At 41.9% G+C, this 16,074-nt stretch overlaps 1 protein-coding gene across 1 annotated transcript in view; it reads right to left on the bottom strand.

The window, feature by feature from the left end:
• Positions 1 to 484: 484 nt before the first annotated feature.
• Positions 485 to 16,074, bottom strand: part of MLH1 (mutL homolog 1) — a 199,908-nt gene continuing 184,318 nt past the window's right edge. Inside the window, exons 18-19 of the mRNA XM_068236537.1 lie at positions 9,266 to 9,373; positions 485 to 1,290 (exon numbers count right to left, since the gene is read on the bottom strand). Of these exons, the coding sequence (XP_068092638.1) occupies positions 1,123 to 1,290; positions 9,266 to 9,373 (276 nt within the window). The 3' untranslated portion in view covers positions 485 to 1,122. The remainder of the gene's footprint in view (positions 1,291 to 9,265; positions 9,374 to 16,074) is intronic.

The raw sequence follows: 16,074 nt of genomic DNA, 5'->3' as shown, positions 1-16,074 counted from the left end.
ATCACCAACCATTCCCATTTTATTAAGGTGTATCCATATGAATGGCCCACCCTGTACTGTACTCTGAATGGATACTTTAGGGTAATCCCTCACATTGTGATAAGATTGTATTAGATTGTAAAGGTGCCTATTAAGCGTACAATATTTCTGTCAGATGTGATCATTTAACCAGATTTTTATGATCGACCTGGAGAGAAACAACGCAACACGCTTCTACGGCCGACTGGAAAATTTTGTCAATTGGAATGTTGGATTTTATGATCAGATCTCAAGAGAGCAAGTGCCCTAATCAACCAGTATATGTGAAAAATAATTGATTATCTTTCGATTACTTACGATCCAGCAAATCGCTCTAATGATCATATATGAGGAAAATATTGTATCGTTAATGGGCATTAACTCCAGCGATGTTGATGAGAAGTACGGTAAGCAGTCCATCGTTTTAACTCATATGTACTGAAAGAAAAAGCGCAGACTCCGGCACTCCACAAGAACTCTTCTTTTTATTAAGGCCACAAAGGAACAGGTACAACAGAAAGCCCCTATTGTCTACAGCTGTTTCACGCCTCTTCAGGACACGTGGGGCCTCGTCAATTTAACTCAGCACAAGAATTTTTGGTGAATATCGTTTTAGCTTACTTTTATGTGCTTTGAAACATACAGTGGTGAGGACATTAAACATGAGCTCCACATGAATGATGTAATGATTGTACTAAATATACTCTGTAAAGCATTGCATGTTCTGCATGTAAAAGTACAGGACAGTACTTCTGAGGACTAGTAACTTGTAGTACTCCCACCTCCATAGGAGAAAGTCGGGGGATGGACCATCTTCTTTCTTGAATCTCACCCATGTATGACTGGGAGCTCAACATAGGGGTATTTTTGTATGAACAGTGAAAATCTATTAAAATAATAAAAATCTATTTTCTATAGTTCAGAAGACACCTTCAGAAGTAAACCGCCACAAGAAAGCTGTAGTCTAATTTCAAAAAGAAGCATTTATCAATTTACTGAATCCTTTTCAATGTAGCCATTAATGAAATATAGCATCTTATATGTACAAATCATACAAAAATAAGAAAATCAGTCCCATGTTCCACTTATTCATACTCGAGTACATTAACACCTCTCAAACACTTTGTATAGGTCTGGTAGATTGGCGAGCTGCAAGATGCAACCATCTTCTGCAAATGGTTTGGGAGGCTGCAGATGAGTCCTGAAAGCTTTATACAAGACATGTTCAGTGGTCCATTTCCAGGAAACTCTGTCCATCCCTTCGTCATTCCCCTGCAGATAATAGAGTCTGTTATGATGATTTACTTTATCTTTTGTTAAACAACTAAATACAATTTTAACAACACTTACAATGTACCCCAGCAAAGGGCACCAAATACTCCTTATTGCCATCAACTTTCTTACATTGAATCATGGCTCTCCCTGTTCAGTAAGCCAGCACCTATTCAGTAGGAGACCTTGGGCAAGACTCCTTAACACAGCTACTATCTATAGAGTGTACCCAAGTGGCTGCAGCTCTGGCACTTGGTGCCCATCAGGAGAAAAACACAATATAAATGTTCTGTGTCTAACAACAGTATCAATTTGAAGAAGGAGCAATACGTTTATGAATTACATACTAATATAACACTCACTGATGAGTTAGGACCGTTTCACACTGAAAACCGCCAAGCACAATCACTAAGCAAATAAGTAGCAATTTTTACAGCATTTCTTTGCTTTTAACACAATTGCTGCTCTTTTTTTTTCAAATATTACATTTCTACCTCAACATTTATATATCTTGCGGCAAACATACCTAACCCCATCTAGGATTCACAAAATTAACAGAGCAGTACCTGACACCTGACCTAAATGCCAGCCCCTACCCTCCCCCCCAATTTCTCCACCTACTATAGAAGTGTCCGCCAGTCAGATACTTTTGGCAGCAGGTTGTAAAATTTCTTTATGACAAAACGTATTGCCCTTTGTCTCAGGGTCTTACCAAGTGTATTCTTGGAGTGTTTTCAGATGAGAGCATCCAGGTAGATACCAAAATATTTATGTCTGAAACCCTATTTGCAGCACAGCAAGAAGTTACCCTAAAGTGGTTTAGCCCCAATGTCCTAACGAGAGCCGAGTGGATTAAGAGAATAGATAGGGGTGGTGCACTTTGTTGTTATATGCATCTCGCACCCGGTGTGAGCTAGGTGTTATGATGGGTTATAAACTATTGATGTTTCTAATCAGATAATTGGTCTGATCACCCCTGTTCATTCCCAGAGTTGCTCAAAGTTGTCGATAATGGACTATGAGCCATACTTTTGACAGCCCTTCACTATTATGCCTGATCAACAACAATTGTCTGCGAATATGTTGTTGATGTGGTTATATTTTTGTATGTGCCTCAATAAAAACCTTTTTGTTGGGGGGAAAAAAAAACAACAAAAGTTTCTACCTCAACGCTTGGCCTCAGGATAAATTCTCTCTCAGAATCAGCAGTCTCTTTTATGTTGCAATTGTTTGCTAATGCTTTCATTCTGTCTTTTAGCCTAGTTTACATTTATTGGTTATTCAAGTTTGTTACAAGCTGGACTCAAACTGAACACAGAAGCATATACAGTGCTGCCCATAATTATTCATACCAATGGCAAATTTTGACTTAAAGTTACTGTTATTCAGCCAGCAAGTACATTTATTGATGGGAAATGCCACACTTGTCTCCCAAAAGATAATAAGAGGATGTACAAGAGGTTTTATTGTGGAAAACAAACGTTCTCAGCTTTTATTTTCATTTGAGCAAAAAGTGTCCACTCCAAAATTATTCATACCCTTCTCAATAATCAATAGAAAAGCCTTTATTGGCTATTACAGCAATCAAACGCTTCTTATATTTGCAGACCAGCTTTTTCCATGTCTCCACAGGTATTTTTGCCCATTCATCTTTAGCAATGAGCTCCAAATCTTTCAGGTTAAAGGGTCTTCTTGCCATCACCCTGATCTTTAACTCCCTCCACAGATTCTCAGTTGGATTCAAGTCAGGACTCTGTCTGGGCCACTCCAAAACGTATGAAACTCAAATTTACTGGAAGGGTTAGTAAGTTGAAGTTCCACTTCACTTGGAACTTAATTGATAACAATGCTAGTACAAAACAAACTCATCAGATGTTCTTGTGTTACCATTTGCAGAAGCTTCTTTGCCTCAAACACTTTCATTCCAGCGCAGGAGACTCGGGCGCAGCAGTGAGTAACTTCAGCGCCGTCAGAAGACAGAGCTGAAGTTACTTATAAAACACTATAATTCGGCCTCCAGCAATTGCAGGAAGCCAAATGATTTCATTCCCCCACTATCCATGGCGGCCTGGAGGTGGAATAGTATTTAATATTGATGGGAATTTGTGCAGGAGCAGGATAAGCGAACAGGCTGTATCCTGCGCCCAAGTCTCCTGTGCCGATTCCTCTCGTACACTCTTTGCCTCCCTCCTGTTATATTTAGATTGAACACTGCAAAACAGGCTGTTAAAGTGACACTGAGGCTAAAAAAAAAAAAATGATATAATGAATTGTATGTGTATGTGTTTTTATAACATTGCATCATTCTCGATTATTTGCAATTTACGCATTACACTCAGCATTTTAAATGATTTCACAGAGCAGGCTAGTTAACTTTACTCTGCAGAAAACAAAATACAGTGACAGACACTTGAGATAATAAGCTTCAGAAGACAGAGCTCTCTGCGACTTTGAAAGTCGTGGAACTCAGAAAAGCTCTTTTGCATAGATAAATGGAGTTTCTTAACTCTTCCTGTACTGGAAACAATATTAGACTCATATCTCTGCTGCTAATGTTTTAGATGTACAGTACTACACATAAAAATCATTATATCGTAAGTTTATGTTCACTTCAGATTCCCCGAACCTGAAGCGAGAAGTATATGGAGGCTGCCATTTTTATTTCCTTTTCACCACTTCCCCTCCCTGAACACAGTTACCATTCATTGTTCTAAGTCCCCATATGAATGACGGCGCCGCCATTCACAGAAACACATACTTAAACATCCACGCATTACTTCTGCTTTGCGTAGTAACACTACCCATACAGAAGTTATGCGCAAGGACATTTTGTGGCCAAAAGTAAAATTACATCTACACTTTTTTTTTTTTTTCATTAAGACATTTTTTTAACATCTAAAATTAATATAATTTACAATTAAAAAAACAAACAAACATAAATAGTTACCTTAGGAACTGAACTTTTTAAATATGTATGTCAAGAGGGTATATAACTGTTACTTTATAATTGATGGGCTTGTAATTAGGGATGGATGCAAAACTGAAAAAAAATGCACCTTGATTTCCAAGTAAAATACTGGCGCCATACACTGTACTAGGGAAAAATGTTAAACGTTGCAATAACCAGGACAAATAGGCAAATAAAATGTGTGGGTTTTTAATTACGGTAGCATGTATTATTTTAAAACTATAACGGCTAAAAACTGGGAAATAATGAATTTTTTCAATGTTTTCTTCTTTTTCCACTTAAATGCAGTTAGAATAAAACAATTCTTAGCAAAAAGTACCCCCAAAAGAAAGCCTAATAGGTGGTGAAAAAAACAAGATATAGATTATTTAGTTGTGATAAGTAGTAATAAAGTTATAGGCGAATGAATGGAATGAGCACTGACAGGTGAAAATTGCTCTTTTTTTTAAAGAGACACTGAAGTGAAAAAAAAATTATGATATTATGATTTGTATGTGTAGTACAGCTAAGAAATAAAACATTAAGGTCAGATACATCAGTCTAATTGTTTCCAGTACAGGAAGAGTTAAGAAACTCCAGTTGTTATCTCTATGCAAAAAAGCCATTAAGCTGTACGACTTTCAAAGTCGTGGAGAGGGCTGTTATCTGACTTTTATTATCTCCACTGTTATTGAACTATTTACTTTTTCTCTGTCAGAGGAGAGGTCATTAGTTCACAGACTGCTCTGAAAGAATCATTTTGAATGCTGAGTGTTGTGTAATCTGCACATATTATAGAATGATGCAATGTTAGACACCATATACCTGAAAATAAAAATATATGATAATATTTTCTTTGCTGCTAATCTTCTAGTAACTATTCATAGTACACAACCAATTCATTATACCATATTTTTTTTTCGCTTCAGTGTCTCTTTAAGGGTGAAAAACCCTTGGAGGTGAAGTGGTTAAACAATACCAGTTGCCCGGCAGCCATGTTGATCTATTTGGCTGCAGTAGTGTCTGAATCACACCACAAAAAAAAGCATGCAGCTAATCTTGTCAGATCTGACAATAATGTCAGAAACATCTGATCTGCTGCATGCTTGTTCAGGGTCTATGTCTAAAAGCATTAGAGACAGATGATGAGCAGAATAGCCAGGCAACTGGCATTGCTTAAAAGGTGATAAGTATGGCAGCCTCCATATCCCTCTCACTTCAGGTGTCACTTCAGAACAAAAGCAAGCATAGTGACAGTACATGCATTATATCAGCATAGCTGTACTCTGCTGGGGAGCTTTTTGATTTTTACATAGATTAAATTACTTGTGAACAAAAGCAAGCATAGTGACCATACATGCATTAAACAGAGAAAAAAAGTTTTTTTTTTTAAATGCTATGGAGACAGTTATACAACTTAAACTGCAAATATTGTTGTACCTTTGTAACAAGGATACAGAGGTGCCAGAAGAATAAAAATGTCTAAAAAGTTTAACATTTGTGGAGGCAGTGGTGGACTTACCTCCTCCAAACACAAGATATGCCAACAGAGTTTAGCAGAACAAATTTATTTACATACTCCAGGGGAAAATGCAACACGTTTTGAAAGGTATGACCCCGCTTCATCAGGCAATAGGTAGGAGTAGGCACAGTGACGGTCTGGCCCAGCAGAGGCGCTTGGCCAAGCTACAGACCTGCACTGTAACTACTCCTACCTATTGCCTGATGAAGTGGGGTCATACCTGCAAAACGCATATGTAAATACATTTGTTCTGCTAAACTTTGTTGGCATATCTTGTGTGAGGCAAGTCCACCACTACCTCCACAAATTTTAAACTTTTTAGACATTTCTATTCTTCTGGCACCTCTGTGTCCCTGTTACATTGTTCTAAGTCCATCCTTGGTGGAGGGGTGTCATCTCCTTTTTTCCTGATCTACGGAGAGCGACTTCTTAACCTCCCTGGCAGTTAATTTTTTTTGCCAAATGGGCAAAAATCCTTTTTTTTTTTTTTTTTTGTTTCATGTAAAGCTACCAGAGTGGTAGCTACATGAAACACCACTAGAGGGCGCATGTGTCCCTCTAGTGCGATCGTCGCCGGCAACAATAGCAAACAGGGGAGCGTGTATATAACGCGTTCCCCTGTTTGGCTTCCCCTGTCGCCATTGCGACGATCGGAATGACGTCATGGACGTCAGCCGACGTCCTGACGTCAGGCGCACCCGATCCAGCCCATAGCGCTGCCCGGAACTCATTGGTCCGGGGAGCGCAGGGCTCTGGCGGGGGGGGGCCCTCTTTCACCGCTGCGTGCGGGCGATCGCCGCAGAGCGGCGGCGATCAAGCTGTGCGCGCGGCTAGCAAAGTGCTGGCTGCGCGCACAGCACTTTGAATGAGGCGAATCGCCCCAACAGCGCCTGAGAAATCCTCCTGCGCGGCATAGCCCGAGCTCAGCTCGGGCTTACAGCCAGGGAGGTTAATCCTGAGTGGGGTCAGGTCTAATCTCCTCACCTGCTATTACAGTGGCTGCCTTTGAGGTAACCCTGCTTTGTGAGTATACTCTACCAACTTCATCCCATATTACCGGAACATACTACATTTATTTGGCTCTTGGTTTCCCTATCTTTGTTCTCTTTGCATTGTTGTACCTTTATTTATTAACGCTCTAGTATTTCCAGCAGTAGTTACTGAAAATAGTAAATATGACCCCAATCCCTTTGATGAGGACAATATCCCTCATACGGTCATCACGACAACCATCTTAATTCGGCACTGTCAGCAGGGTATATAGGCAGCTGTCACTGACTGAGGCGCTACACCTGCTATTGCCGAAATTCTGTTTTGTCTCCACGTTTATTGCCTGATGAAGCGGGCTTGGCCTGCGAAACGCGTTGCACTGCACTTTTTGGGGTACTATATAATAAATGTGATTGCTACTATTCAGACAGTCTTTCGTGTCTGCTTTATGGAGGTAAGTCCATCACTTCCTCCAAGCAAATTTTAAAGGTTTTATCCATTTTTATCCTGCTGGTGCATCTGTTCTCCTACTGCTATATTGTGTCCACCCCTAGTGGAGGGGTGATCTACCCCTTTTTCTGATCTACAGAGAGTGACTTCTTATCCCTGAGTGAGGGCAGGTCTAATCTCCTCACCTGCCTATACAGTGGTTGCCTATGTGGTAACCCACGCTTGTGAGTATACTCTTCTCACTGATTATCCTTACTTTATTTTTGCATAACATACTACACTATATTGGACTCTCGGTTTCTCTAAATTTTAGCTGTCACTACTAGGTATCATGGGAAATGTAGTCTTGCATCCAGCAGCCAAGGGAGGCAGCATCAATCCCTCCCAATAGCTGTGCTGTTAGATTAGTACAGAAGACTACAGAAGTTTTATGTGCAGAGAATGATGAGAAACTGGTAGGTGGGAGTGTTAAATAATGATGAAAAACTGGTAGGTAGGAGTGTCAGAGAATGATGCTGGTCAATGGATTCGATTGGGTGTTTAAAGCCTCTTGTCCTGTGCACCAGATGACTCCTGCAGGAATAGGGAAATAAAGGGGCTTTTTAATAGCAACTGTACACCTAACAGCGTATTGTAGCTAGGGCTGCAAAAAAAGTCAAGCTTACTGTCAGTTTTGGATATTCTTAAGATGGCAGTTTCACACTACTGAAAATAATCTTTATTTCAAATATCAATCTGCATCTATGACCCACTTTCACTTTCAAGACCTATAGGTCACGATGCTGCACTGAGAGACTGTGTGTCTCATAGCGAGCAGGGAGGCGGGGGAGCGACAGGAGGCACAGCCAGGGGGAGAGAGCTGCCCAATGGCAGCTCAGGAAACCCTGCAGGAACGCAACTGGCGGGCGTTATGAACAGGGAATTCCTCTCCCCTATGTTTACCTCCGAGTCAGCGACAAATCTCTTAGCTAAACTCGGGGGGCTATAGTGCGGCGTGGGGGAGTTAAGGGCAGTTACTTATTGACATGGATAATTGAAAACGCAGCTCAAAAATGGGGTTGAGATTTCTCAGGTTCTCTTTGCATTTACATTCAGTGTGTACAATATGCCATAAATGTGAAATTGAAAGAATTCTTTTGCACATCGTATATGAAAATCTTTAATGAACCTTGAAGTTTCCCTTTTCAGATTATTTTATTCCAAAAGTATTTAATTCACATAGTACAAAAAAGAGAAAATTACTTATTCATTGATGATATAATCCAATGCAATTTTATCCCCCCCCCCCCCCCCCAAGCAATAGCAGGCCCATGTCCCCGGATTTCACAGCTCATTTAGTGGTGTCTGAAATTCCTCCCCACCCTCCAAAACCACCCAGAATTTTCGCTTAAAGCTTCCCTCCCCCGCTTCCCTATGTAGCAGTGGGTCCAACCCCTTATCCCGAAGGGCGACGGGAGGGGGGTGGGGAGCAAAATCCAGAGGAACACGTAGGAGCCTGATTAGCAGCGCCAAAAAACCTGAGTGGTGTGGTGGAGTGATAAGGCAAATAGAGGGGCAGGGAAAAAACAAAAAAAAGAGACAGAAGAAGAGAAAGAGAAACAATGAGGTCCAAGTTTCTGATTGTAGATAACCTTGGCATATTTTCTGACATAGTGTAGCTTGTCTAAATCATTCCAGTTTGATCCTCATTACTCCCAACGTCCCATCATCTCACTCCCCCCCCCCCCCCCCCCCCTTATTCTTTTGTATTCTTCCGAGTGAACAAAGTCTACTCATCTATCCCATCTCTGATTCTCCCTCCCATATATTAACTGTGACAGCTCCTCTATTCTCTGTGTATGTATTATTTCATCAAATCACTCTAAGATGGTCAGGCCACCTGTGATTTCCAGTGCCTGCAAATCACAATCCTAGCTGCATTCACCAGAGAACCTTGAACTTTCAACATATTTTTGATCAAAATTGCAATACCAGGTGTCATTACTATTAAGTTATATACTATGTATCTACTTGTTACTAGTTTGCAGCTATTGTCTTGATCTTTTACTGAAATAAAGCACACATACCTGAGCAGAGGAAGTCTCCTCCAGCACATACTGCTTCCTGAGGGAGTAGAACATAGCGCATTCTTTACTGAAACTTTCAAAGCATTCCTTTTCATCATCCCAGTTCACCTGCATGAGATACACACATAAAGATGTATGTCAATTGTACATCTATATATCTCACAGTGTATTTACATTACAGTCATTTCCGTAAGTAGGAAAGTTTTTAAAGCAAGTTAATGGCAAAGAGACTTCTATACAGAGCTACCTACATAAATGCTGTCTGACCATTTTCAGTGGAATAACATGGCAATCTCATTCTTATATTTACTTTAAATCTGCCATTATATCGCACAGCACTGATCTTATGTCTGTGAGTTCCTGCAACCAATAATGGTTTAGGGCCCAAATTGCTTGGTCTAGTTGAAAGCAGTTAACTGATAGTCATTCTGTGTTTTTTTCTGTTTGTGGTTCTTACCTGCTCTCCAGAGAATAAACTGGAGCGTATGTTGTTCACTGTCCAGTGAGGCAATGTAAAACCCTAAGATTGGATGGATTGTGTCTACACATCCACGTGCCTCCTCTGTTTATAAACAGCCTTGTAATATTCACAATAGTAGAGCTTCTACTCTGATAGTCATAGCAAAATGTTAGCCCCTGTTTAACCTCATGCTAATACTGATCCCTTGCTGAATCTTATTCTAGCACCAACTTCACCCTGATGGTGGGTAACACACTATGTAATTCCAACTTTAGATTATTTTCGAGTGAGTGATCGATATTTGGAACAGACATCGATCAGATAAATAAAAAAGCTGGCATATACACATATGCGATTTTATTCAAATTCTGATCACATTTTTAAATTGATCAAATTTAAAATATTAATTGAAAGGACATACATCCAGAACCATAGCCAGTATTTGGATCGAGATTTTTCAGCATGTCTGATCTGCTTCTGTTCAAGAAAAAGATCGCTCCTCAGCTGGGATCGGCCTCTGGCAGTAGGTAGTATATTTTTTTGTTCGATCCAAATAGAATCTGAAGTGAAATAGGATCTTAAGTGAAAATTGCATGGTGTGTGTTTTAGTAACCCTCTAAAAGTAATGATGTTAAACCTTGTAAAGCGACTATAGTGGTTATCATCACTGGGAACTATCAGCAATAAATGTGGATAGTATTCTTACGAAATGAGAGGCTCTTTACCCAATTTGGATAATGTATTAGGCCTCTTGCGCACTACGTGATCACGATTTTTGATTCAGTACTGCATGCTGCATTTTTTCAGCATTTTTCTCTGTTTTGATAGCATCCATGGAAAATCGGAAATTACAAATCTGATTTCGAAAATCAGATTTACAGTGTGCAGGGGGCCTTATACATTTTTTTTGCAGTCTGCTTGCATATGAATTTGAATGTTCAAGTTTTCACTCTTTTATACTGTGTTATTTGCAGCACCTGTCCACTAAGAATTCCAGCGATGGGGAATGACCAGCTAAGCACATTAATGGAAAGCATAGCTGCTGCAGCAAAGGGCAGCAGCTGAATCTTGGTCCTGCAACAGTGGGCGTTGCTCATAGCCGTATCGGCGCTACCTGCCTGTGTCCCTTCCCTCCCGCTGATTGGAGGGAAGTGACGCGGCGGGTAGCGCCGATACGGAGGAGGCGGGGGAGCGGCGCTGACAGACAGCGCTTAGGTAAACATTGTGCTGGCGACACGCTGCGTGTCGACAGCACTGCGGGGGGTATAGCGGCGCACAGGGGGGTCTTGGAGGCACAGCATGGGGCAACAGAGGCTGGTGTTAGTGTGCACAACCAACCTCTGTGCCCCACTAGCATAATAAAATCCCACCTCGGGTTCTCTTTAAAGCGGATCCGAGATGAAAAACTAACTATAACAAGTAACTTGTCTATATATCTTATCTAAAGTTTAGATAGTTTACACAGCAAATCTAGCTGCAAATAGCTTTAATAGAATATGATTGATTATTCATGTGGTACAATGACAGCAGCCATGTTTGTAAACATTACACAGAAGCAGGTTTATTTGCATCTTGAGCAAAAAAAACCTAATCCCCCCTCCTCCTCTCTGCCTCTGAAATCTCTGGCTAGTAATACCTCTCCCTCCTACTGCCCAGACTGAGCTCCCATGAGCCCTTGCTACTGTCTGAAAGTGCCTTGGCTCTCTGAAAACCTGTGGGTGTGGCTTCTTTAGTTTATAGGGAATTAAGAGTATTAAAAGAAAAACAAAAAAGTATTTGGCTTGAGGAATGCCCTATAAACAATAGGAAAGGAACACAATTATGCAATGAGTAAAAAAGTTCACCTCGGATCCACTTTAACTTGAACCAAGCAAAATATCTCTCACAGATGCAGGTACAATAAGGTGTCTGGATGTGGTGTATCTACAAGGTTCTGAGGAGGCCGCAATAGCAGCATAGGGGGCGATATACAGGCTGGGAACGCGAAGAATCACTCGCGTTCCCATGCCTGTCAGCCGGTGGCGGCCGAAACCAGAAGTGTTCGCCGGCGGATCCTAGACCATCGGAGCGGGGCTGCGAGGGCACCGATCGGCTGCGGGGGGCTGAGGGAAGCCCCAGGTGAGTTAATCTCATTTTTTTTTAACTTGGCTTTAGGTTCACTTTAAGCACCACCAGGGGAGATTTAGGGTTAGGCACCACCAGGGGAGATTTAGGGTTAAGCACCACCAGGGGAGATTTAGGGCTAGGCACCAACCAGGGGGGTCTTAGGGCTAGGCACCACCAGGGGGTTCTTAGGGTTAGGTAGAGGGAGGGCTCTGTGTGAGAGTAGGGTTAGGTTTAGTTGTAGTAAAATGTTAGTAATATTTACTAATGTTTTCAATGTATACAAATAGAGGAGGGGGTTTGGCCTGCTCCACTGCCTATTACTGCGGCCTAATAATTACACTGTAGGCTTGCTGCAAAAGTCCAATGTCACATACACATCAAAGCCATAAAAAATTCAAAATTGAAGTCCATAAAGTGCAACCTTTTCCTGATTTCCCAATACAGGTCTTCCACTTCAATGCACCTCAAATAGTAAAAACAAACAGATCATCGCACAGGATGTATGACTTCGGGAATCTTCCACCATATATCACTCCACCAATCTTCCACCATATATCACCCGAGCTCCCTGATGAGTCGTGTGATGAAACGCGTAGGGCATGGCTAAAGAGCAGGAGGTGCTGTAGTGCATGGAGGAGACGTCCTCGGATTTGTTTTATATGCCTGAAAACTTTTGATGTTTGTGAGTAGCGCTACTTTTATATTTGATCCGTTTTTCTCCATATCTCTTTCTTTGTGTAAATGTTTTCATGGAATTGCTGTATTGTATTGTATTTGTTGGTTGCATACTACCATGTTATCTTTTGTTATCACCATTGTGTTTCCTTACTGTTCCTTTAGCTCTGCTCTGTGCCATACCCAATTCCAGGCATGACCCAATAGTGCTTGGCGATAATAAAATGATTCTGATAAAAAAGTTTTACACTATAGAAGCGTATCTAGTTGCTTGTATCTGGTATTTGCTGGGGTGACAAACTACAGGAAGCTGAGAGGGGAAACCATCATTCATAACAGGACTGTGCACACATGCGGTTGAAGCTGTCTGTGGTGTGGGCAGCAAATAAAAAAAGGTGAGCGCAGTTCCTGATGGTGCTGGGTGCACAATGAACTGATGAGGTGACCCCAATAATATTACACAGTGATATACTTGGCAGCTGTGTCCCCCATAGGACTTTACAGTCTATGCTATGATTTTTTTATGTATTTTTTGCATAAATGTGAGGGTCATCCTAAGGAAGAAGGAGTCGGGAAGCCGTTGTTGTGATTATCAAGCTGGGTGTGCTGTCTGTGGGTCTGGGCAGCCATACCAAAAGGTGAGGGAGATTCCTAGTGGTGGTGGAGTATACACAGGAGGTGAAGTTGTACCACACCACACAGGTGATATATGGTGGAAGATTCCTGAAGTCATACATCCTGTGCGATTATCTGTTTGTTTTTACTATTTTCTGAGGTGCATTGAAGTGTAATGCTGGGGATAAACGGTACGTTTCTGTACCGTGTATCGAGCAGCTGATCCGGCCAGCTGATAATATTCAGCTGGCCCGATCACGCTGCTCGACCCCGCCCGCTCGATCCCAGCTGGTGGACAATGGCAGGGAATAGAGAAGCTGATAAGGAGCGCCGGCGGGGACGACTGGTAATCGATCCGCGCAGACGAGCGGGGACGCGGCTGGGGTCGATCTGGCGGCTAATCGGCCGCTGGATCGACCCGTGTAGTCCCAGCATAACACCTGGATTGGGAAATCAGGAAAAGGTTGTACTTTATGGACTTCAACTAGTGGACTGAGGCAGCGCATGGTTTTCTTTTTAAAAAAATTTTTACTTATGTTTTACTACAGTTATTACGAACGTATATTTGTTTCATTGTTCGAAACAATATTTTCAGATTTTATTACATGAAGAAACGATAAATGAAGGTTATACACAATATTATGCAATTATAAATATATTATCTTTTTTTAACAAACTTAATTATAAGTCTCACTTTCAAAACAGGGAAGATTATCGTACACACAATTTGAGATTTTATAGACATGATTAAAGGTTGTAAAACATTATTGTAATGGACACCCTTTTTGCATGGACGCCCTGCTGTTTAATTTGGCCTCACAGCCCTAACTGAGTGGCATCTTTTTAAAGAGAACCCGAGGTGTGTTTAAAGAATGTTATCTGCATACAGAGGCTGGATCTGCCTATACAGCCCAGCTTCTGTTGCTATCCCAAACCCCCCTAAGGTCCCCCTGCACTCTGCAATCCCTCATAAATCACAGCCATGCTGTGAGGCTGTGTTTACATCTGTAGTGTCAGTCTCAGCTGCTCCCCCGCCTCCTGCATAGCTCAGGTCCCTGCCCCCGTCCCTTCCCTCCAATCAGCGGGGAGGGAAGGGACGCAGGCGGGACCGGAGTTCTGCAGGAGGCGGGGAGAGCAGCAGACTGACCCTATAGAAATAAACATAGCCAGCTCTGACAAGCTGTTTGTCAGCAGCGTGGCTGTGATTTATGAGGGATTGCAGAGTGCAGGGGAACCTTAGGGGGGTTTGGGATAGCAACAGAGGCTGGGCTGTATAGGCAGATCCAGCCTCTGTATGCAGATAATATTCTTCAAACCCACCTTGGGTTCTCTTTAAGACACTACAGAAAATTCCCCACCGTTCTGCAGTATGAAGCCTTGCACACACAGATAACCCTCATTTAAGGCAATCATTTGTCACTCTCTCGGCCAAGAATCTAGCATGCGTAAAGCTGCACCACAAAAGGGTTTAGCAACAAAATGAGCTTGTCCTTACCCACCCCGCTGAATGCTTACTCCTGTGCCCCCACAATGTCCCACCTCCTTTTCCATAGGACAGTACACACTGTTTGGCTATAGGCGAACAGTGTGTCTGTACAATTATAGGTCCCTGCAGTATCACCCTAGTACTTGAGCAACGATCGATAAAGGAGACTTGGACAGTGTGTACAAGCCATAATTTAATGTACAAATAAAGAATATTACAGAGCTGCTAAGCAGTTACCAGCATCATTTTAAAAGTACATACTGATTGTACAGAATAGGTTCCCACAGAATTGGCCTTCAACTAAAGCTATGGTAGGGATTACATTGCCAGCTTCTCTGAGGGACAGTTAATGCAACATAACTCTGTAAAGAGCTGTGGCAGATGTCAATAGTGATAATCGCCCATCATGTGTGCGCTTCGTCCGGCCTATGGGCGGTCCTTGTGGCCACCGAAGGGAGTCTCATGTTTCCCATCAGGTCGGCTCCTGCAGTGGGAGTGCCCTGATGGTGATGTCACCTTGGGGGCTCTTCCTATAGGTCGGCAGTACGCAGAGCGGACGTAGCCCGCATTTCTCCGCACTGCTGCCTTGCGATTTCAGATGTATGTGCACACGCTTTAAACGCACATAGTAGTTCCCCATCAGGTCCGCTTGAGCGAGAAGGTAGGGGAACTGTAACGTGAGTGGTCAGTTTTCTAGGGTGGTATATTATATAAAGAGCGAATTGTCATATGTTCATTAGACACTGACAGGAACTTGAGAAAGGAGGACTGTCCTCCGAAACGTCATTCATGATGTCATGATGTCTGACTAATAAATTGAGCTATATTTACTGGATGGTGCCAGTCTCCATCTTCTTCTTAATAGTGATAATCAATGAGATGCAAATATTTCTGAGTTGATGCAAATGTATGCACAACTTTATGCAAATATATGAAGCTTCGAAATGGACCAACCAATTTAAAACTGGGTTTAAACTGATTGGTCCATTTTCAAGGTCTATGACTTAAATGGAACCTTAACTGAGAGGGATATGGATGTTTCCTTTTAAACAATACCAGTTGCTTGTCAGTCCCGCTGATCTTTTTGGCTGCTGTAGTGACTGAATCACACACCTAAAACATGCATGCAGCTAATCCAGCTTGACTTCAGTCAGCGCACCTGATCTGCATGCTTGTTGAGGGACTGTGGCTTAAAGTATTAGAGACACAGGATCAGTAGGAGAGTCAGGCAACTGGTATTATTTTAAAAGGAAAAATCCATATCCTTCTCATTTAGGTTCCCTTTAAAGTATTAGAGGCAGAGGATTTAAAGGACAGCCAGGCAATGTGCATTATTTAAATGCAAATAAACATGTCCCTCTCACCTTGGTTGCCTTTAAAGGGAATCTGAGGGAAACCTTAGGGGAAAAAAATAATCTATCGAAGAAGAATGCTGTCGAGGCTTCCAATGTGTTCCTAGCTGCTGCC

This window comes from Hyperolius riggenbachi, chromosome 5 (assembly GCF_040937935.1).
Source record: "Hyperolius riggenbachi isolate aHypRig1 chromosome 5, aHypRig1.pri, whole genome shotgun sequence".
In the NCBI taxonomy this organism is placed as follows: Eukaryota; Metazoa; Chordata; class Amphibia; order Anura; family Hyperoliidae; genus Hyperolius; species Hyperolius riggenbachi.
Note: the sequence above shows the minus strand (reverse complement) of the source record. Positions and strands in the feature narration are given on the sequence as shown.